The 23,628-nt window shown below is 43.2% G+C and overlaps 1 protein-coding gene across 1 annotated transcript in view; it reads left to right on the plus strand.

Moving 5' to 3' along the window:
- The first annotated feature begins 367 nt into the window (after positions 1–367).
- LOC124798182 (ubiquitin carboxyl-terminal hydrolase CYLD) overlaps positions 368–23,628 on the plus strand; it is a 107,910-nt gene continuing 84,649 nt past the window's right edge. Inside the window, exons 1-3 of the mRNA XM_047261468.1 lie at positions 368–382; positions 15,627–15,975; positions 21,852–22,015. Coding sequence (XP_047117424.1) covers positions 15,756–15,975; positions 21,852–22,015 — 384 coding nt within the window. The 5' untranslated portion in view covers positions 368–382; positions 15,627–15,755. The remainder of the gene's footprint in view (positions 383–15,626; positions 15,976–21,851; positions 22,016–23,628) is intronic.

A 23,628-nucleotide genomic window follows, 5' to 3' on the forward strand; every position in this document is an offset into this window, starting at 1 on the left:
GCGTGGAGGGGCAGAGGTGTCAGTTCGATCACGGTCATCAGGGAAGAGTGAGTAACAAAGTTGAAATATTAGACTAAAGCTATTTACAGCTCGTCTAACTGAAGAGAAATAGCGAGTGTGCTAACTAAATCAGAAACTGTAACAGCTGTTTTTCAGGCGCCATATCCATCTGGGCTGGCATGACCGCTTCAGACCTCAACATGCAAACACGACAGCGAAAAACAGTTTCCGAAATTCCGTTTTCTTCTTCCGGAAGATGTGTCGCATGTAAACCTTGTGATTGTAAATATCGCATCTCGGTTTGATTCGAAATGGTCGATCGCCATATCGATGGAGACAACAAAATACGTCACAGAAATATACAATATGGTGGATAGGTGAGGTGGGTAGGATGATAAGGGTTCCGCCTAACATTTTGCATCGTTTTCTACATTACAATGAACTTAGCACGTAATAAATATCATATAGAGACTACGAATGTCGCAGGTTTTCAAGCAGCATGTTTCTTGCACTGACATAGCTTTGTATTATAGTAATTGATGTATGAAATTGTCTGTTTTCCTTATCGCAACCAATTGGCATTAAGGACAGTGACAGCTCTGTGTGCGTGTTTATTTCTATTAGTGAACGATTTTCGAAAGTTGTGTCATAAGCATTTTGTCCAGTGATTAGCATAGAGGAAGTAAACAATTCTGTCGTAAATCGGTGGTAGCTATTCGCATAGTGTAAGGGATACAGTACCATTGTCACAGTGAAATGCAGGAAAGTATTTATATAGCGAGAACGAATTTTGTTTCAAAAGCTGTAGATTCTGTTGAGAAGAATGTTTCCACACGTGTTATACGGATGGGCACGGTTGTGAAGATAGTAACAGTTTGCGAAAAGAACGAAAGTGTCAATTTCGTAGTCAAAGGGAACGAAGATGAATCACACGAGTGTGTTGTGTGGAGCAGTGAGAAAAGTAACTTCATCCCATTGTTAGATGTTTTATGGCAAGCGTTTTGTGGTGTTCCATCACCCTTGGACCGCGTTCGCATAGCAGACAATTCACGACTCTGTCATGAACTAGCGAGAGTTGATGTTGGAATGGTTGTGAATCTTCTTCCTACCCATGAAAATTCAACTGACTTTCCTGTACCGTCTATCGTAAGATACAAAGGTCCCGTACCAGAGATGGGGAGTGGATATTATTTTGGCCTCGAAATATTGGTAAATCATAATGCAACGCCTGAAGTTACTTCAGTAGCATTATTTTGCAGTAGATTTGTTCATTGTTATTGTCGCAGTTATGTAGTCGTACGAATTCTACTGAAATATTCGTCGAATTTGTAGAGAACTTCGTAAACTGAATAACTGTAATGTATATTGTTTTTTATAATTACTTTTTTGTGGGAGCTTTTGTGAGAGGTAGGGTAGTGCTTACGTTAGTGAAAGACGATAATAGCGATTGCCAAATTGAAAATCCAGAAACGTAGTTTGTTTTCTTATCCATTAAAAAAAATGCTGTGTGTCTTTGTTATCCCCAAAAACACGATCTCGCCCGAAATTGATTGTAGTGGAGCTGCTAGTGCTTACAGTAACAACTTTCGGACAATACTTTCGAAGTGTCGTAGCCAACAGTAGAATTTGAGAACATTGTTGCAGTCAGTGTCTCGGAAAGATCTCTGTTGATTTCCACTTCTTGCTTACAGACTTTTCATATGATGCACAAAACAGTTGTATTGACGTAGAACATATAAAATGAAATATTTGCACCGTTGAGGTTAAATAATCTTGAAATATATTATTTCATAGTGTACAATTGTGTAGACAGTGAGTGTTATTTGGTATTAAAAAGTTGAGTATTATTTTTGGCTAGGTGTATGTGATACTCTTATTTTGCCACAGTAATATTGCACTATGAGGGAAAATGTGCTATAGACAGTTTGAGTAATGTTGTTAACGAACACTGCCTTTTTTATATAGAAAAGCGTTGTTGCCAGATGTGCTATTTTTTATTTAAGAAGAGATATTAAAATAATCAAATGAGATGGTGAGTTTGATGTGACAGTTTGTTATAAGCAGAGTCAATTTCCCACTTACATGGGGAACTTAGACAATGTAATTATTTGCTTCATAGACAATTTTCATGATAAATGTTGATGGTGTGTAATGAGTACAAGGGCTGCTCATATGTATAAAAGAAAGTAACTCTTGCCCATCTAAAGGTCAATTGACTACATACGACTGTTGATGGAATTGTTTATAATGAGGAAGTTGTAAGGAAGAAATATGTTTAATTTGGTTTAAAATTCAAATTTCTTTTAGTGTTGTATCAAACATTTTGTAATGTTAATATTAATTTACTGCATCCATCTGTTGATGGAATTGTTTCTAGTGTGGAAGTTGTAAAGAAGAAATATGTTTAATTTGGTTTAAAATTCAAATTTCTCTTAGTTCTGTATCAAAAATTTTGTAATGTTGAAATTAATTTTTGAAACAGCTTGTAGATACCCACTCTCCCTTTCATGTGTGGTATTGACTATTGTTGTCAATCTCAAACTGGAAAAAGGTTGTTGGCAGCTTATCAGAGGATACAGCTGTGCTTTGTGGCTCCCAGTATTCAACACAGCTTCAGTATGTGCCTACGAGATTTTAGTGTTTGGCTCCCCCCCTCTAGAAATAGAACGTGAACTTCATAGATTTCTTCTTTGCATGTGTGGTTAAGTGTTAGACCATGAATCAAAAGGTCTGTGATTCAGACCCTGATTTTAATCAATCGTGTATCACCTCTGGCGATGTTGGTTATGTGCTAAATGCCAAGTTACGCCATGGTTCTGAGTCCAGGTTAGTCTGAAGGTCGCCCTATAAGTTAATGGGGAAGCCAGTTCAGAGATCAGAGGAAGGTGACTTTTAAGTTTAAGGCTAGTACTTTGTCTATCTTTGCATGCCACTTGGCATGATTGAGAAGAATAAATCACCCCCCCCCCCCCACCCGGATTATTATTATCCCCCCCCCAAAGAATGATTGTCTATCGGAGTCACAGGGTCCAAACGATACATGTCGAACGTGCGATCTTAAATTGATTATGTGACTCTGGTGGCAGGTGTTATGAGTATGTTTACAGTGGTCGCTAGTGCAATGACAAAAGAAGAGCATTACATAACTACTTGTAATTACAAAGGAGACGGCTTACCTTACTTGTCGTCGGTGTTGTCATTGTGTGAAACTCCTTGTGATGTGTACGCTACGGGAACAATTCTGTTTTTTCCATAGCCTTGGTAGACTCTGCCAATATCGTGCAAGAATATGGGTAGTGTGTCACATGCGTTAACTTTTCCCTGCAAACACAAGTTGTGGAAGTAGAGGTACTGAAACAAGTACAGTTTGTCTCTTTGTCCTAGATGCCTTTTACTTTTAATGGAAGACCTCACAGATTTCCATAGCTGATCGATGTTCTGAGTGTGCACACTGGGGTCACCCGAAGAAGTGGACTCTACAGAGTGGTTGACGAACTCGTGGTTGAATCCTTCTGCTTTGAGTGTCTTGTAGGACTGAAACCCGTCTGTAATGACTTTACTACCAGGGAGTATGAAGTGCTTTATCAGACACACTAAAGGGACCTTGTCTCTGGGCAATACTCTGACAACAAAACACTTCCGGGACTCTCTTTCGATTCCACCGAATAACCAAATGTGATCGATTTCACTCTTTGAAGCTCGTCTTCTCTGGTTCTTCTTTCTTGCTATGAGAGATTTGTCCACTTCAACTACTTTTGTCAGTACCACATAACACAGTTCTCTACAAAACCCAAAATAGTTGCACACGGTATTAGCAGATAAGTCATTTTTTGATGCTGTTGCTTGTAAGGTGTAGTCTTGAATCCAGCAAGATAGAAGAATTACGCTGGTGTGGATGGATAAGTTGGAAGAGTCGAACTATGTATTCTTCCTGATACTCATTCGTTTTCCCCACTGTCCGCAATTAAATTGTAATGCTATTTCAGCATTGAAACTCTTCTTACGAAGTTTTACACCCTTTGCACCACCGCAGTCTACACAGTCCCTCCTTTCCTTGTCCGGTAGTACTCCATATTTGCGACAAAAAGTCAAACAATTTTCTACACTGGATAAGCTTGGAATTAGATTTTTCCATGTGTGAGAATCCGTCGAAGAAACGTCAAACACCAGATATCCTACTCACTACCGACATAAATCATCTGCGTTTCCCTACCAACTCACAAATAATTCACGGAGGTACGTAATTTAGAGCAACTAAGGGAATGACGGAAAACAGATTAAAATGACAATCACAAATAATTGAACATAATGTCCGCCACCAGAGTCACATGATAGTTTTAGGATCGCACATTCGATATGTATCGTTTGGACCCCACAACTTTGATAGGCAGTCATTCTTGGAAATTACCCATTTTTTTAGATGAAGGGAGTTGTTTGAGCACTGTTTATTCTTTGAACCGTGGTGTATATGTTGCATAGGTGGATTTTTATGAGGTTTTTATTTAGATGGTTTTTGTGTGTGTGTGTGTGTGTGTGTGTGTGTGTGTGTGTGTGTGTTTTGGTTGCAGGGTCTCATTTAGTTTTTTCCAGATGGTGGCCCAAATTATGTTGTTTACTTGAGCTATGTAGGTCTAGTAGAAATGGTGTGTGTATTGTAGATCACAGTGCTTTCATTCTCCTTTGGACAGTGATGTGACTTTTTTTTTTTTTAAATGACGGATATTATTACAGACTGAACTCTAATGTAACCCAAGGTCAGGTTTAGTCTGGAATGTGACTTGTCAGTTTGATTTACACTTGTGAAGTCGGCTAATGTGTCGTGACACTCTGTTTATCTTTTCTTTCTGTAGTTATATTTACATCTATGGTGAAAATGCTTGTGTTAACGGGGGTCTGAAATATTCAAATGTTCCATCTGTTTGAAGGTATTAACAGAACTGATGCAGCTGATATCACTAGTTCTTTCCCTTTCCTTTCCATTCCTTTCTCCCTCCTTCACCCTCAGTTTGCATAAAAAGTGCATGCTTCAAAATCTTGTATCCCTGCAGAGGTCCTGTTTGTCAGTTTTTGTTTTGCTAATGTTTTTGTGTTGTGGATGTCAGTTGTGACGTTGTGTTGTTAGTTTCATTAGTGATCATTTCTTCAAGCTTAATTCTGATGTTCCAGTAACGTCATCAATCTATGGGCATGATGTCACGCTGCTTACGAATCCCAAATTTTACTACTTGCAGGCTAGATATAGCCTAGTTATTTCAGAAGGGAATTTCAAATGAACATTAATTTCACTAATTTTTTTGTGTCTTATTACACAAGTTTACTGCCTTTCTTTGTCTAGTGAAGGTTTCGAAACAATTTTCTCATTCTGCATTTAATAATTCTCAGAAATATATGGCAACATATCTATCTTTTTGAATACTTTTTAAATGTGAAAAATACTTTGATACTGCTGCACTGACTCTCGACCATACTGTCACCTTCCAATGTAACCTAGACCACACACTACACTACAGATTGTGCCGCCACTGCAACTGGTATTCCAAAAACTAATGTACATACAAAAGAAATATTAATTATTCTGTTCTTGTATGTGTACACACACACACACACACACACACACACACACACACACACACACACAAGGTGACACATCACACTATCATTACTTTATGGAACAAAACTGATATCTGGCATTGATTTGAAGCTACCATTGCCAGATAATAGCTTTGTCTTGTGTTGTAATGTTGCTGTGGTTTGCGTGAGAAGATAACAAAACACTCACAAAAAAATTTTCTGCTGATATCCCCAAAGTACAATCTGGGGATGGATAACAATAGATCTAAAAGATCTGGCACAATAACATTGGATCATGTGTCCTTTGTCCTTGTCTGATGACTCAGATGATGACAATTCGTATGATGGTATGGATGTTGGTCTCTGCCTGAGGGAACTGCTGAGTCCCACAAGTCACCCTCTTCCATTGCAAACTCCTCATCACAGATGAACAAGAAAGGGAGGAAAGAGAAAAGTCATACCTTTATGGTGGCTCTCATCATTTCAAGACTTGTGGAGAAACACTTCTAACTCAGGGAAGACCAATGTAGGTGTCACCAGGTGACACTTTTTAAAAACTAGAATAAATTTCTTTATTTCAGTCTATGATAACAAAATTAAGTCCTTAGACTGCTAGTTTTGGTCTGCAATGCCCTTTTTCAGATCTGTTTTAAACATTTCCTTACATAATGAAGCTGCAATGGCATTGTCAAAAGATAAAACACAAACAATGACCATTTCCAGTTCTGTTTCTAAACATTTCCTAGTATAATGAAGCCATAGTGGCACTATCAAAAGATAAACACAAACTCAGCTTAGCATTGTGTGGTTCTTGTGATGATGCCACTGTGGCTTTGTTATATTAGAAAATAAAACAGATCTGAAAAGGGTCATTGCTGACTGAAACTGGTAGTCTAAGAACTTAAGAATTTTGTGATCGTAGACAGAAATAAAGAAATTAATTCTACCCTTTTCTCAATCACAGTTCTATTTGCGACCATGTCATAGCGTGTGAAACTTTTTTAAACTACCTGATGCCCCAGAGCTGTGTGACTACAGCCACCACAAAAAGTACGGTATTAGATGGGACAGAGGTAAAGGAGAAGTGGCTAATTTTGTAATCAGTGCATATGACTCATCACCACTGCCACTCACAGTGAAATACAGAGGTGGTGATGCTACAGTATGGGGGTGTTTTTTATGGTTCGGGTGTGGTCCCCGTGCTTAAGAAAACACAATCTGAAGGATATGAGTCAGAATTGAGGTTGTAGCAGGCTGTCGCTATGAAATGAATCTATAAGGATCAGGATTGCCAGAATTGAGGCTATATCAAGCCATTAGATTTACTGGCTTACATAAAAACGGTTGAAAGTGCCAAGTGGTATACACACAGTATCCCCCCTGCGGGTCCGGGGATTAGAATAGGCCCGAGGTATTCCTGTCTGTCGTAAGAGGCGACTAAAAGGAGTCCCACCCCCTCAAGGGGGTCGTTAGTGCCTGTGTTCGGAGACGGACGGTTCCACGACCTCTATTTGCGGTCATTTTGCTTTTTCACTTCTCGTTTCTTCCATCCTTTGGTTGGTTCCTTTCTTTGCTCTTCTCCACCTCACTGTCTTCCTTACTAGTTCCCCTGCAAAATCTCCTTGCCTTCTTCTCCTTGCCTTCTCATTGCCTTCTTCTCCTTGCCTTCTCATTGCCTTCTTCTCCTTGCCTTCTCTGGTCTCCGCCTCGGCGTTTGAGACAGTCTGTCCTCTCTCTCTCCCCCCCTCTCTCTCTCTCCTTTTTCCTCTTCTTCCTTCCTCCCTGTGCGCGCCTGAAGGCCGACCCACGCGTTCGCACGCGTAGCCGGTGACGGGGTAACGCGTAATTCCCCGCCCTGGGTAGACATGTAAGGCACGCGCGTACCCCCTGGTAAAGGCCAGGCCCGGGGAGGGGTGATTGCCTGAGCTGATACCTTCTGACCATGCCGATTGGTCCCTTCGTCTGTTTCTCGGGAGGTGTGACCTGAGGTGTAAACATTCACCTAAGGCGGGAGTGCCCTCTGAGAGAGTCCCCACAAGAAAGGAGCGCGCCATCGGAGACGCTGGCAATCATGGGGGATTCCTCCGCAATGGATTTCACTCCATCTCTCTCGACTTCCGCCCAAAAACGGAAACATGACCAGCCACCAGTGACAAAAGTACTACCGCCTGCCCCACAGTTCCTCGTCGTTTCTCGATCTGAGGACGGAAAGGATTTTTCCTCTGTCAACCCTTTCGTTATCCAGAAGGGCGTAGATGCCATAGCCGGATCTGTCAAATCTTGTACCAGGTTGCGTAACGGTACCTTATTACCAGAAACTGAGAGCGCCTTTCAGGCACAAAAACTGCTTCGGGCCACACTCCTGTACACGTTCCCTGTCCGGGTGGAGGCTCACCGAACTTTGAATTCGTCTCGTGGTGTAGTCTATACTAGCTCCCTCGACGGATTGACTGACGAGGAGATTCAATCTTTCCTCGCTGAGCAGGGCGTTACAGCTGTCCATAGGGTCATGAAAAAGGTCAATAATGACCTTGTACCGACCCGGACACTTTTCTTGACCTTCAATAGTATTAACCTGCCATCGCGCATCAAGGCGGGCTACGAGGTTATTTCTGTTCGCCCCTATGTCCCAACACCTACGCGCTGCTACCAGTGTCAGCGTTTCAATCACACTCGACAGTCTTGTTCCAATGCGGCTAAATGTGTCACTTGTGGCAGGGATGCCCATGAGGGTGACTGTCCACCTCCGTCTCCTCGTTGTGTGAACTGTCAGGGTGACCATGCCGCATCCTCCCGCGACTGTCCTGACTATAAGGAAGAACGCTGTATCCAAGAAATTCGGGTCAAAGAGAAAGTGTCCACCTCGGCTGCTCGCAAGCTATTGGCTAGTAGGAAGCCCACGCTGCTCCCAGCGGGGAAATACAGTACTGTCCTCGCCTCTCCTCGGACTACCAGGGAGGTGGCAACCCAGACATGCGATCTGACCTTCAGCACCACGGTCGTCCGTTCGGCCAGTGCTAAGATCGCGCGGTCGACGTCTCCTCTTCCTCCCATCACCCCACGGACACCAGCCCCTTCATCAGCTTCTGCTAAGACGACGACCCAGAAGTCAGATGCACGGGCCTTCAAGAAGGAACCGTCCCGTGCAGACTTCCTACGTACCTCGACCTCCCAGCCTTCGACCGGTACTTCCACCAAACGTCCTTCCAAGAAGGCTCATAGGAAGCACAGTTCTACTTCTCCGCCACGGCGCATTTCTTCTCCTGCGCCACCCAGCGGTTGCCGCCCCAGGCCGTCATCCGTTTCGCCTGGCCGCACCGCTGGTAGCCGAACATCTGGCCGTTCACCGGCGGAGGAAGCTCCCCCTCCCGGCCATCTTCCCAAGATGGCCGATGAACCTATAGACCCAATGGACGATGACTGTCCGCCTACTGATAGCGGCGGCAGTGCTCGCTCGAAGCCAGTCCCTCAGCGGCCTTCGAGGTGACCCCTTCTTTCATCTTCCTTTTCTTCTTACGATGGCACTTATTCACTGGAATATTCGCAGCATTCGCTCCAACCGAGAGGACTTGAAGTTGCTGCTCCGCTTGCACCGTCCGCTCGTCGTAGCCCTCCAGGAAACGAAGCTACGCCCATGCGATCAAATTGCCTTGGCACACTACACCTCTGTGCGTTTTGACCTACCCCCTGTGGTAGGTATCCCGGCTCATGGAGGGGTTATGTTGCTGGTCCGGGATGATATTTACTACGATCCCATCACGTTGCACACCGGCCTGCAGGCAGTTGCCATCCGCATTACTCTCCCCACTTTTACATTTTCCATTTGTACCGTTTACACTCCGTCATCTGCCGTTACCAGGGCAGACATGATGCAACTTATTGCTCAGCTACCTGCACCATTTTTGTTAACTGGAGACTTCAGTGCCCACCATCCCCTTTGGGGCTCTCCAGCATCCTGCCCGAGGGGCTCCCTGTTAGCAGACCTTTTCAACCAGCTCAATCTTGTCTGCCTCAATACTGGCGCCCCTACTTTTCTTTCGGACACATCTCACACCTATTCCCTTTTAGACCTCTCTATATGTACTCCCCAACTTGCACGCCGGTTTGAGTGGTATGCCCTTTCTGATACATATTCGAGCGACCACTTCCCGTGTGTTATCCATCTCCCGCAGCATACCCCCCCTCTCCGTGCTCCTCTAGTTGGACCATCTCCAAGGCAGACTGGGGGCTCTTCTCTTCCAGGGCGACCTTTCAGGATCAAACCTTCACAAGCTGCGATAGTCAGGTCGCACACCTCACGGAAGTCATTCTCGCTGCTGCTGAATATTCCATCCCTCACCCTACTTCTTCTCCACGTCGCATACCGGTCCCCTGGTGGACCGCAGCATGTAGAGACGCTTTACTTGCTCGTCGACGTGCTATACGCACCTTTAAACGCCACCCTACAGTGGCGAATTGTATCACTTATAAACGATTACGTGCTCAGTGTCATCGTATTATTAAAGAAAGCAAGAAAGCCAGCTGGGCTGCTTTCACAAGCACCTTCAACAGTTTTACTCCTTCTGTTGTCTGGGGTAGCCTGCGCCGGCTATCTGGCACTAAGGTCCACTCACCAGTTTCTGGCTTGACGGTCGCGAATGACGTCCTTGTGGCCCCTGAGGATGTCTCCAATGCCTTCGGCCGCTTTTTCGCAGAGGTTTCGAGCTCTGCTCATTACCACCCTGCCTTCCTCCCCCGCAAACAGTCAGAGGAGGCTAGGCCACCTAACTTCCGCTCCTCAAATCGTGAAAGTTATAATGCCCCATTCACCATGCGGGAACTCGAAAATGCACTTGGCCGATCACGGTCCTCCGCTCCAGGGCCTGATTCTATTCATATTCAGATGCTGAAGAACCTTTCTCCTGCGGGTAAAGGTTTTCTTCTTCGTACTTATAATCGCATCTGGATTGAGGGACATGTTCCCACATGCTGGTGCGAGTCTATTGTTGTCCCGATTCCTAAGCCGGGGAAGGACAAGCACTTGCCCTCCAGTTATCGACCCATCTCGCTTACCAGCTGTGTCTGTAAAGTGATGGAGCGAATGGTTAACTCTCGGTTGGTTTGGCTGCTCGAGTCTCGACGCCTACTTACCAATGTACAATGTGGATTTCGTAGGTGCCGCTCTGCTGTTGACCATCTGGTTACCTTGTCGACCTTCATTATGAATAACTTCTTGCGGAAGCGCCCGACCGCGCCTGTGTTCTTTGATTTGGAGAAGGCTTACGACACCTGTTGGAGGGCGGGCATTCTCCGCACCATGCATACATGGGGCCTTCTCGGTCGCCTCCCTCTTTTTATTCGTTCCTTTTTAATGGATCGACAGTTCAGGGTACGTGTGGGTTCTGTCCTGTCAGACACCTTTCGCCAGGAGAATGGGGTGCCACAGGGCTCAGTTTTGAGCGTCGCTCTCTTCGCCATCGCGATCAATCCAATAATGGATTGCCTCCCAGCTGATGTATCAGGCTCCCTTTCGTGGACGATTTTACCATCTATTGCAGCGCGCAGTGTACACGTGTCCTGGAGCGCTGTCTTCAGCTTTCTCTTGACCGTCTTTACTCCTGGAGTGTCGCCAATGGCTTCAGTTTTTCTGCCGAGAATACGGTCTGTATTAACTTCTGGCACTACAAAGAGTTTCTCCCACCATCCTTACGACTCGGTCCCGTTGCTCTCCCAATCGTGGAGACAACAAAATTTTTCGGTCTTACGTTTGACAGGAAACTTAGCTGGTCTCCACATGTGTCATATTTGGCTGCCCGTTGTACCCGTTCTTTAAATGTCCCCCGTGTTCTCAGTGGTATATCATGGGGAGCGGATCGAACCGTCCTGCTTCGTCTATATCGGTCGATCGTCCGCTCCAAGCTGGATTATGGGAGCTTCGTATACTCCTCTGCACGGCCATCCATCTTACGCCGCCTCAACTCCATACAACATCGGGGTTTACGACTTGCGATCGGAGCGTTTTATACTAGTCCGGTAGAGTGTCTTCATGCTGACGCTGGCGAATTGCCACTCACCTACCGGCGCGATATACTGCTTTGTCGGTATGCCTGTCGGCTACTGTCAATGCCCGACCACCCGTCTTATCGCTCCTTTTTTGATGACTCTCTCGACCGTCAATACGGGTTGTATGTCTCTGCCCTGCTACCCCCTGGAGTTCGCTTTCGTCGCCTCCTTCAACACCTTAATTTTTCACTCCCTGCAACCTTTCGAGTGGGCGAGAGCCACACGCCACCTTGGCTCCAGGCTCAGGTCCGCGTTCACCTTGACCTCAGCTCGCTCCCAAAAGAGGTTACCCCCAGTTCGGTCTACCACTCCCGTTTTGTTGAACTTCGTTCGAAGTTCATCAATATGACCTTCATTTATACAGATGGCTCCAAGACCAATGACGGGGTCGGGTGTTCTTTTATTGTCGGGGCACAAAGTTTCAAATACCGGCTCCATGGCCATTGTTCGGTCTTCACAGCTGAGCTCTTTGCCCTCTACCAGGCTGTTCTTTACATCTGCCGCCACCGACATTCTGCTTATGTCATCTGCTCCGATTCCCTGAGCGCCATCCAGAGCCTCAGTGATCCGTATCCGGTTCACCCTTTCGTGCACCGGGTCCAACACTCTCTTCAGCAGCTGGTGGACGTCGGTTCTCCGGTTAGCTTTATGTGGGTCCCTGGCCATGTCGGTATCCCTGGGAACGAAGCTGCAGATGCCGCGGCCAAGGCTGCGGTCCTCCAGCCTCGGACAGCTTCTTGTTGTGTCCCTTCATCAGATTGTAGCAGGGTCATTTGTCGGCGCATTTTATCGCTGTGGCATGCCGATTGGGCTGCACTTACAGACAACAAGCTTCGGGTCTTGAAACCTCTTCCCGCGGCTTGGACATCCTCCTCCCGCCCATCTCGGCGGGAGGAGGTCGTTTTGGCCCGGTTACGCATTGGACACTACCGGTTCAGCCATCGCCATCTGCTGACGGCTGCGCCGGCGCCGTTCTGCCCATGTGGACAATTGCTGACAGTCCGCCACATTTTAATGTCCTGTCCGGATTTTAACACACTGCGTCTAGATCTTAACCTGCCATGTACTTTAGATGCCATTTTAGCGGATGACCCACGAGCAGCTGCTCGTGTTCTTCGTTTTATCAATTTGACAAACCTCTCTAAGGACATTTGATGATGCTGCTTTTTAATCCCATGCCTGTCAGTCTGTCTTTTATTGTGTTTTCCCTTTTAGTTGTTGTTTTAAACTTGTGCCTCGCGGTGCATTCTTAGCGTAGTCAGGGCGCTAATGACCATTGAAGTTGTGCGCCCTAAAACCACAAAAAAAAAAAAGCAGTACGTTTATATACACTCCTGGAAATTGAAATAAGAACACCGTGAATTCATTGTCCCAGGAAGTGGAAACTTTATTGACACATTCCTGGGGTCAGATACATCACATGATCACACTGACAGAACCACAGGCACATAGACACAGGCAACAGAGCATGCACAATGTCGGCACTAGTACAGTGTATATCCACCTTTCGCAGCAATGCAGGCTGCTATTCTCCCATGGAGATGACCGTAGAGATGCTGGATGTAGTCCTGTGGAACGGCTTGCCATGCCATTTCCACCTGGCGCCTCAGTTGGACCAGTGTTCGTGCTGGACGTGCAGACCGCGTGAGACGACGCTTCATCCAGTCCCAAACATGCTCAATGGGGGACAGATCCGGAGATCTTGCTGGCCAGGGTAGTTGACTTACACCTTCTAGAGCACGTTGGATGGCACGGGATACATGCGGACGTGCATTGTCCTGTTGGAACAGCAAGTTCCCTTGCCGGTCTAGGAATGGTAGAACGATGGGTTCGATGACGGTTTGGATGTACCGTGCACTATTCAGTGTCCCCTCGACGATCACCAGTGGTGTACGGCCAGTGTAGGAGATCGCTCCCCACACCATGATGCCGGGTGTTGGCCCTGTGTGCCTCGATCGTATGCAGTCCTGATTGTGGCGCTAACCTGCACGGCGCCAAACACGCATACGACCATCATTGGCACCAAGGCAGAAGCGACTCTCATCGCTGAAGACGACACGTCTCCATTCGCCCCTCCATTCACGCCTGTCGCGACACCACTGGAGGCGGGCTGCACGATGTTGGGGCGTGAGCGGAAGACGGCCTAACGGTGTGCGGGACCGTAGCCCAGCTTCATGGAGACGGTTGCGAATGGTCCTCGCCGATACCCCAGGAGCAACAGTGTCCGTAATTTGCTGGGAAGTGGCGGTGCGGTCCCCTACGGCACTGCGTAGGATCCTACGGTCTTGGCGTGCATCTGTGCGTCGCTGCGGTCCGGTCCCAGGTCGACGGGCACGTGCACCTTCCGCCGACCACTGGCGACAACATCGATGTACTGTGGAGATCTCACGCCCCACGTGTTGAGCAATTCGGCGGTACTTCCACCCGGCCTCCCGCATGCCCACTATACGCCCTCGCTCAAAGTCCGTCAACTGCACATACGGTTCACGTCCACGCTGTCGCGGCATGCTACCAGTGTTAAAGACTGCGATGGAGCTCCGTATGCCACGGCAAACTGACTGACACTGACGGCGGCGGTGCCTAAATGCTGCGCAGCTAGCGCCATTCGACGGCCAACACCGCGGTTCCTGGTGTGTCCGCTGTGCCGTGCGTGTGATCATTGCTTGTACAGCCCTCTCGCAGTGTCCGGAGCAAGTATGGTGGGTCTGACACACCGGTGTCAATGTGTTCTTTTTCCCATTTCCAGGAGTGTAGTTGAGTGATGCATAGAATGTTAAACATGTTTTTACTTGGTGCAGATGAAAGTGCAGTAACAAAAGCACACAGGAAGAATAGAGCAAAAGAGGATATTTTTGAACAGATTCGGTTACATAGTGAAACTGGACCAGTAGATCGAGGTATTGCTGAGGAGGAGGTGGCATTGGCCATCAAGGTGGTGGTTGCAGACATAAATGGAAAGATGCACTAAACATAAAGAATTGGTTGCAGCATGCTGTACATGTCTAGTGAAACTATATTTTTAAGGAAGAGTAACATGAATGGAGATGAAAGTCATCAAGCTTGCTTCATGCACTCAAATGCCCAGTGGTTCTGATATTGTAATTGAGGGGGTTTTATATGATTTCCCTAAATCACTTAAGGTGACTGCGATGACTATTTTCCCCTTCAGTATTAAACGTAGCTGTGGTGATTCATTATACTCACATTGACTTCCAAGCTATGTTGGTCTCATGGTGAGGTGCACTGAAGAAATGCACATCTTTGCAGAAAGGTGTAAAAGTATGAAAAATACACAAGGAATAGCTTTAAATGGTGAATAAGGAGAAAAGATTGCCAAAAATAGCAGTTATGTTATGGGAAATGCAAATTCTACTGTGCACTTTGTTTAGCAAGTGGGTGGTCTGTCACTCTGAGCAACAATTTCATGTGGTTGGAAAGAAAGGTGATGAGTTTTATCAAATTAATAACTTCTGTTCTTCATAGTAATTCGACAAAGTTGTGCTCTTAATGTGAGAATAAGCAGAAAGGGTGCTGAAATATTCATCACGCATCAAGTAAACAAATCAGTATGTAATGTTGATTGGCTGCATGATTGAGCATAAATTGTGACTTACCTCTTGGCTTCAAGCATTTTTCACTACTTCCTATCCTGCACTGTACTCTGTAAACAAACTAGTGATACTGTAGTGACAGAACTTAACGTTATCTGAATAATTAATTTATTAGTAGTATCTTGGCACTGCCCCTAAACTTTTTATCAAATTAAGGAATTTTATTTTTTCAGATACAGTTTGCAAATGCTTAAAAATATTCCATATCCTATGTATGTAGTATCTTGACATGAAAGAATACACCTCCTTTAGTTGTAGTTTGGTGTACACTGCATTGTTTCCATGTATTTCTATTTCTGGAATATTTACGTAACAGTTGATTGGAAAGTATTCTACAGTTGTAAGGAACTACCTTTTCAACTAATATTTTTTCCCCTTATGCACACACTTGTTTCATTGCAGGGCAATAACAGAGGAAATTGCGATGGTACGCTACGTGGAAAGAAGTACTTCTCCTGCCAGAAGTACAAAGGTGTTTTTGCAACACTGAACAGAATATATCCAGGAAACATAGAAAAGACTTTAGGTGGAATGAACACATATTCGGATGCAGTGAAACTGAGTGAAATATTTACTGATCGGAATTACACTTATGAATCCTTGTTATCAATGCCGTCCAGTGACTATAAACACTATAATGCAAGAAACTCCAACTATAAAACTACCCTTGTGCTTCATCTGAGAGAAGAGAGCAGTACAAGTATGTCCAGAAATATACCACCTAAGGTGGAAAACAAAGAAAAGTTGCCAGGTAAGATCCCTGGTTACTGGTATGCAGTTAGTAGGTTTGAGTCACTGGAAGTGTCAGATTCCACCCACCTGCTTCGACCCATGAAATAATGGTGTTGTGGTGTGTGTCATCACTGTGGCGCAGTGCTTTTGTGTTGGTTTGTATTTGTAGAAGTTGTGTTGTAGAATTTGGTGGTGTGCTTTTGTGGTGGATTTTGAGGTTTTAAGTTGTTTGTGTTATGTTTTGTGTTTGGCTCTGGGTAATCATTGTGTTAACTTGCTGTCGGAAGAGTTAGTGTCATATGTGTTCTATGGAAGGGAATGTAATAACATTACTTTTTTATGTTAGTGATGGATATGACTGATAAATTCAACAGTTGTCTCTCCGTGTTGTATTGGGCGAAGACGGGACTGCGGTTAACTTCTTACAGCTGTTTGGATTGATTTCTGATTATGTGAGGTACCATGCTTGTGGTGAGAGTATGAAGTTGACCAGAGACTTGGCCTCTTGTACCAGGACCGTATACATGTGGACATGTCAGTATAAGATTTGGAGATCGATTCAGTGTGGAATTTGGCTTGAGAGATCTTGGTTGGCCATAAGTGAGATTGTTTTGCTGACTTATTGTTTTTTTTTATCCGGTTCTCTAAATTTTTGTGCCCATGAGACTGGAGTGACTGTGAGAAGTGTTTTCTTCTTCGTAGGGAAATATTTTTGGAGTATGTTAAGTATAGATGGAAGTTGGGGGGCATAGGTTGGTAGTGGAAATAAACGGGTCACAGTTTGGGTAGAAGAAGTATGGGAGAAGTAGTTTGCAGGTTGGTTTGTGGGGGGGGGGGGGGGGCTGTGTTTTTCAGGTATAGTGAGGTCGTACTAAGAGGGAACTTGTTTGGTTGATTGAAGAATACATTGTGATTGGAGTACCGTGATATTGGATGAATTTTTGTTATTTTGGGGTCTGGGGAATAGAGGGTATGAGAATATGGTTGTAAATAGCAGTTTTGAATTTAATGATTGTGATGCCTAGGAATGCACAATTGCGATACACCATTTTGGGGGGGGGGGGGCATTAAATCTATGGTAGGGAAGGGGGAAGAAGCACTCTTCCAATTTGCAATATCAGTTAGATTAGTATTGCTGATGGAATAGTGCCTTTGAGAATTATTGTGTTTTTTGGGTCTTTTTAGGGCAGTGTTGAGGATGTACAGTCAAGGCTCGTGAGTTGAGGAGATGGGATTTTTTGGGGAGAGGGGGGGGGGGGGGTTATTGTTGGTGTGGTTTGTGTGGTAATGGAGCAGGTTTTGGGTGTGTGGAGTGGGTTTGAGAGTTATTTTCTTTTCTTTTTTGAGGACTGCTTTTCTGTAAGATGTGAAAATTATTAGGCTTTGTTTGTTCTATTCTAATATGGATTTTGTGCTATGGAGTGGTATTGAGTGGTTTCTTTCTTCTTCTTCTTCTTCTTTCTTCAACTTATTTTTTTGGGTTGGGGGGGGGGGGGGGGAGGGTGCTCGGGACAACTTTTTCTGGCCAAAAAACCAAGAAATTTTGGCACTTTTTTTCAGGGTTTCACCCATTACTCAGAAACTTTGTATCCTACTGAAAATCTTACCCTTACGAAAATGGAAAGAGCATTAAATTGTGCGTTGAATGACCTACTTAAATCTCAAAATCAGCACAGCCATTTGGCCATAATCAATTGTCAGTGTTTCCTTCATTTTTACCAGCTTAACTAGAAAGTCCCCTCTAATGCCTTTAACTCAAAAACGGCTACTCCAAATGAAAAATGTCAAGTTATCAGAGTTGAAGAGCATGAAATTTCATGTTTCAAAAACATCTAGTTTCTTCAGTTTTATGCGCTAGTAAGTGTTCATAACTTGAAAGTCAGAATATGTCCACTTTTTCTTTTTAATTCAAGAGTTATTCAATTAAATGAAATTCCTAATACAGAATACATAAATCTGCCCCCACCTTCAGGACCTTCCTCAATTGACATGACTGAGCAGGTGGCGCAGTGATTAGCATACTGCACTCACATTCAGAGCGATGATTCAAACCCATGTCCCGTCCTTCCTGATTTAGGTATTGTATGATTTCTCTAAATCACACCAGGCAAATGTTGGGATGGATGCTTTGAAAGGGCACGGCCGACTTCCTTCCTCATCCAAAAGTCCACGGGCCCGACTTGCTTCCCCATTCTTCCCTAATCTGATGGCGCAGGTGACCTCGCTGTTTGGTCCCCTCCCCTAAATAAATCAATCAACCAACTACTGAGATGTTGTAAACGGCTGTGGCTGCCATTCCCTCTGTTGTTTTTGTTATTGTTTCCACTGTTACGACTTCCAGGCTTCCTGTGTTGTGTGACAGACACGTTCAAAACTCCTTGTGTCTTGGAAAATTCTCGTTCTTCATTTGAGGTTACTTTTATTTTCTGTCAGTGCATTTTAAATGAGAGTGTTCCAAATTATTTGGAGGTGTGTTTTATATGTGACAACAATTTGGCAGGTGGTGATGTGGTTAAAGTGAAACAGAAAGGACTGGAAACGCTAGTACAATCCAGTAAGGATAGAAAATTGCAGCACATCGTAAATTATCAACTGGTCTGGGTGAAGTTGAAGTGCACAGTGCTTGTCAGAAGTAGTGCAGTAACCCAAAACTGATTGGATCGTCTTTTGCAAAAGGCCCTGCACCATCAACATCAAATCTTCGATCATACAAGAAGGTATTTGATTTTAATAAACACTGATTTTATTGTGGAGAGGAAATTGATGCTAATGGGAGAAACTTTGTAGACTTCTTTACACAAAGCAAAATATTGTTCTTAAAGTTATGAAACTTGAATTAACAGATACTGTTGTTGGGATTGCTGAGAGGCGAGGTGATGACTGGGCTCACGAGTTATTGGAATGTATCCACAATACTCAATGTCATAGTTTTTGTCAAGGGTCTTTAACTGGCCAGTCAGGGGAGGAGGAAAACGAGGAAGTCCTGGATCCACACACAGATGAAGCAATGGAAATGATGTCTTTCTACAACGAACATTCAGAAGAGTGTCAGTTTATTTTGCAGGAGTTAAAGGACCAAATCACGAATGGCTGGTAGTTTTTTGAGTTGCAGGTGTTGGAGTCAGTTTCTTGATGTTTTGGCCACAAAAAGTTGTCCCGAGGGGTTTAGAGGTTGCAAACTTGGATTCAACATACTCTCAACTGCATACAAAAGATAAAATAAAATCTTCTACCTCGCCCCCCCCCCCCCCCCCCAAGCAAAAAGTACCCCATTACTGGACATAATAAGTTATGTGAATTTTGCGGTACCAAGACTTTTGACTTGTGTTTGGGTGTTAGGTGGTTGAGGGCTTTGTTTGTGCTATGTTGGTGAAATGAAGTCACTGTTGCCATGTTTTGAAGTTGAAGTTGCATGTAGTGATCTTTTGGTATAGCGGGCTTCGTTTGAGCCATATGGGTCAAGTGTAGTTTGCGATGCCTCGTTTGGTGTTTTTGGTATCGAAAGCATCATTTGAGCTATTAGGGAAAGTTCAACCTGTAACTCCCATGGTTTTTCATGTTTGTAGTGTTACGTCGTAGTTTCAGAATTTTTTTGTTTGATTTTCTGGATAATAAGTGTTTTTCAGGTGGTTCTGTTTTATGTATTGTTGTATGTTTAAATTGTCACCATGCTAAACCCCCTAGCAGTTGTCCCATTAGTTTGTGTTTGGGAATGAAATATTTGTGTGTTTTTATTCTTGGTCACATGTCTATGCAGTCATGTTTTGGTTACTGTATTAGATGTTCTAGAAATAGTGTCTGCCTTGTTGATGACATCATGGGTCAAAGCAGACAGAAGGAATCGGATACTTCTGTAATGTCATAGGTCTTAGATGTTATAATAAATTGATTGCGTACTGATTTGTACTAAAAGTTTCAATTTTGTGTGTTGAATAATGACTTCAGTCTCATTGCCTAATTGCAGGACTACTAACGATAAATTGGTACATCTCTCTGGGCCATTCCATGTCAAGTGGTCTAATTTCAGAAAAAGTTCGTACATGACCATCATGGATTTTGTTGAAATTTTGTGTGTGAACATTTGCACAGGTACCCAATGAACATCAGTACAAAGTTTTGCTTTTGAAAATTGAATACTTGCAGAGATTTATTCATTTGTTTGACCCCATAGTGCGGCAATCAACAGTGCACCCATGAGTTTTTTGGTGACCTTGAGACATGATATGCCCTTGAAAGGAACAAAACTAGGCCATTTTGTACATCTTTTTGCACACTCTTAAAGGGGGGGGGGAGATTTCCTGAGTGATTTTGCATTTGTATAATTTGTAGCAAATAAAATAGCTGCTTGAAAAAATGTAAAGTTTAGCTTTTCATATCTCTGAAATTAAATGCGTATAAAGCCGGAACTTTGCACTGACTAATACAAGGTTTTAGAATATAAAATTTCATATACTGCTTTTCAATAGTTTACATACTGAGGGCAAAAACGATGGTTTTTCAAAAAATGCCATAATGTCTAATTTTGCTCCACTTTCACAAAAAATGTCTTCTCTGCAAACTCCTATTAAACCATTTCTTAAGAAAGACCATATTTTTAAGCCACCTAAAAAAACTAGGCCTGTATTTGGTTTGCAGTGCAAGCAAATAAGGCCCTAAAAGTTGGCATTGGAAATGGGCACATATTCTGTTTATGCTCAAATTAAATCCGACACCTTTTATAACATTTTTAGTCACAAAAACTGCAAGTAAGTAGTCTCTCTCTCTCTCTCTCTCTCTCTCTCTCTCTCTGTCTCTCTCTCTCTCTCTCTCTCTCTCTCTCTCTCTCTCTCTCTCTCTCTCTCTCTCAAGTTGTCTCCACAGCATTCAGCTCTACAAAATTCTCTTTATAAAAAATGAAATGGAATGAGTATTCTCATAAAAAGAATAGTTTTCTCTTTTTTATGGCTTTAATAATGTGAGGTAGTCACATTTTAAAAGATTTTTTAAGCTCTGTGTTAACAAAAATGCTCTCAAAAGATCCCCATCAGTGTTATCATCTGGCCAGCATTATAGGATTCCCCATGACATTCTACACCAAATTAATGAAACCTGTAAAATTAGATTGAGCTTAGGATCCTTAAGAGGTCTCTTCTACCTTTGGCCTGTAACATTTACAGAAATTTTTTGTCAGTGTGGGATCCTATGTTACGAAACACTGATCAGGGTTGGTTATGCGTGATAAAAAGCAACTTATCCATGGCTGCTGTACCACAGCTATTGGGCATGGGGCCTATGGTGATGGGGATGCTGGTTTTCTCACTTTAAAAGGAACCAGTAGTGGTGGGACAATAACGCCTTTATACAATTTTTCATCAGTACACTAAAAGTTCCGCATGAACCGCAAACTGTGTTAACACGGAGTGCACTATAACTGAAACAAGAATTAAACTATCGAATGAACAGAATTACACAATAAAAATATGTGCTGATAATGCTGTATAACATGAATCCATTCCAAAAAATGGCAGGAAACCTAGAGAGAATTTGACTCCCCCACCCCCCCCTTTTCCCCCTTTTTTGTGTTACATTGGCATGTGAGCATATTTCATTTTGGGTATGAGGGAATAAAATTTAACATCCCATTGACAATGAAGTTATTAGAGACAGAGCACAGACTCAGATCAGGGAAAGAAAAAGGCCATATGCTTTCAAAGGAACCGTCCTGCACTTGGTTTAAGTGATTTAGGTAAATCTAAAACTGATCTAAGTTTTTAATTTTTTAATTTCGTGTATAAAATAATATTTTTAGAAACTTCTTTTTATTTTAAAATGCCGTATTCTGTTGTTACTTTGTGCAGAACTGAATAATTACACGCATTAAATTGTATTTCTGCAATGAAGATTATGTATTTGCAGGCGTGGAGTCAAGCAACCACAATGTTGGTTCAGGTAACCCATTCTTGAAAGTTGGTGATAGAGTTGTATGGGTAACGGATTCTGGTCCTGAGGTTGGAATTGTTCGCTGGCTTGGAGATCATACAGAAGATAATTTGACCAATGTGATTGTTGGTGTTGAATTTGTGAGTACAAAACCAACAAAGTAAATTTTCTTCTGGTATTTTATGTGACTACTTCTGCAAAACTTGTCATGAGATGTGTAGGGAATGTAAAAGAGGGTGTCACAAGCCGCTCATAAATAGGTGAACAGAAAGCAGCGGAAAATATAGTTTTGTGGCAGTAAGTTTAAGTAAGTGTGTGAAATCCTGACTGGAATATAAGCACAGACTGCACAAGCTGTATGCTAGAACACTGATCAAAATTCAGAAATTTTGCTAAATATTCACCATAAAAACGTAGTTCTGTGGCAAAAAGTTTAGAATGAAAGTTATAATGCATTGCAATTTGTTATATGCATAACCTGTGATCACTGACTGTTCTCACAATCATTACTTAAACTTTTCAGTAACTGTAACAGAAGTATTTCTCATGGCACCTCCTCTCACAATGAAACATCATCCAGCTTAATCTATACCTTGAGCTGCACTACACATTAGTCTTCCACTTCAACCTTCATTCAGAAACGCAGTAAAATTATATTGAACATCAAACTTTTGCAGGATTTAAAGTTTTTATGTATTTTTACCTTATTTATCTTTATGTAGGCATTGCCACCTTTACTTGTGCACATATATACAAGCATACTTCCACTTTTGTCATAAGAAGCTCTTGAGTTCAGTACTTGACTTCCAAGTAGGCAGGTCATGACAGTATATAAATAGGCTTCTTAAAACAAGCACTGGAACTTAAGTGGCACCAGTGATATAGCAACTAGCCTATGTATCTCTGTGTGTAGTTTCTAAAAGCCAAATGTGTATTTTGGAATAAATTTATCATTTGAATTTTTATGTTTTTGCAAACTAATATGAATGCTACAGTAACAGACATGCTCCCTGCAGTGAACAGTTTTATCAAACATAAATGCCAGATGCAAATTTCTAACCTGCTTACGAGGTGCTTTTGAAAAGTCCGTGCAAGAACTTTTTACGTGTTTGGGGTAAACCTTTTTTATTTTTCGACATAGTCTCCTTTTAGAATTATACACTTCGTCCAACGCTGTTCTAATTTGTTGATCCCTTCTGAATAATAGGAATTGTCCAAGTCTGCAAAACAGCTATTAGTTGGTGCAATCACCTCCTCGTTTGAATAAAATCTTTGTCCCACCAGCCATTTCTTCAAATTGAGAAACAAATAGTAGTCCGAGGGAGTCAAGTCTGGAGAATAGGGGCGGATGTGAAATGAGTTGGAATCCTATTTCGATTGATTTTGCTACCATAACTGCTGAGGTGTGTGCTGGTGCATTGTCATAATGGAAAAGGACTTTTTTGCGGTCAAATCACTGTCATTTTTCTTGCAGCTGTTTTCAAACGGTCCAGTAATGATGAGTAATATGCACCTGTAATAGTTTTACCCTTCCCCAGATAGTCGATGAGGATTATCCCTTGCGGATCCCAAAAGACAGTCGCCATAACCTTTCCAGCCGGAGGAATGGTCTTCACCTTTTTTTGTGCAGATTGTCCCTTGGTAAGCCATTGTTTAGATTGTTCTTTGGTCTCAGGAGTATAGTAATGTATCCATGTGTCTTCCACAGTGACAAAAGAATGCTTAAAAGTCCTGTGGAGTCTTCCTGAACAGC

Source organism: Schistocerca piceifrons, chromosome 5 (assembly GCF_021461385.2).
Source record: "Schistocerca piceifrons isolate TAMUIC-IGC-003096 chromosome 5, iqSchPice1.1, whole genome shotgun sequence".
NCBI lineage: Eukaryota > Metazoa > Arthropoda > Insecta > Orthoptera > Acrididae > Schistocerca > Schistocerca piceifrons.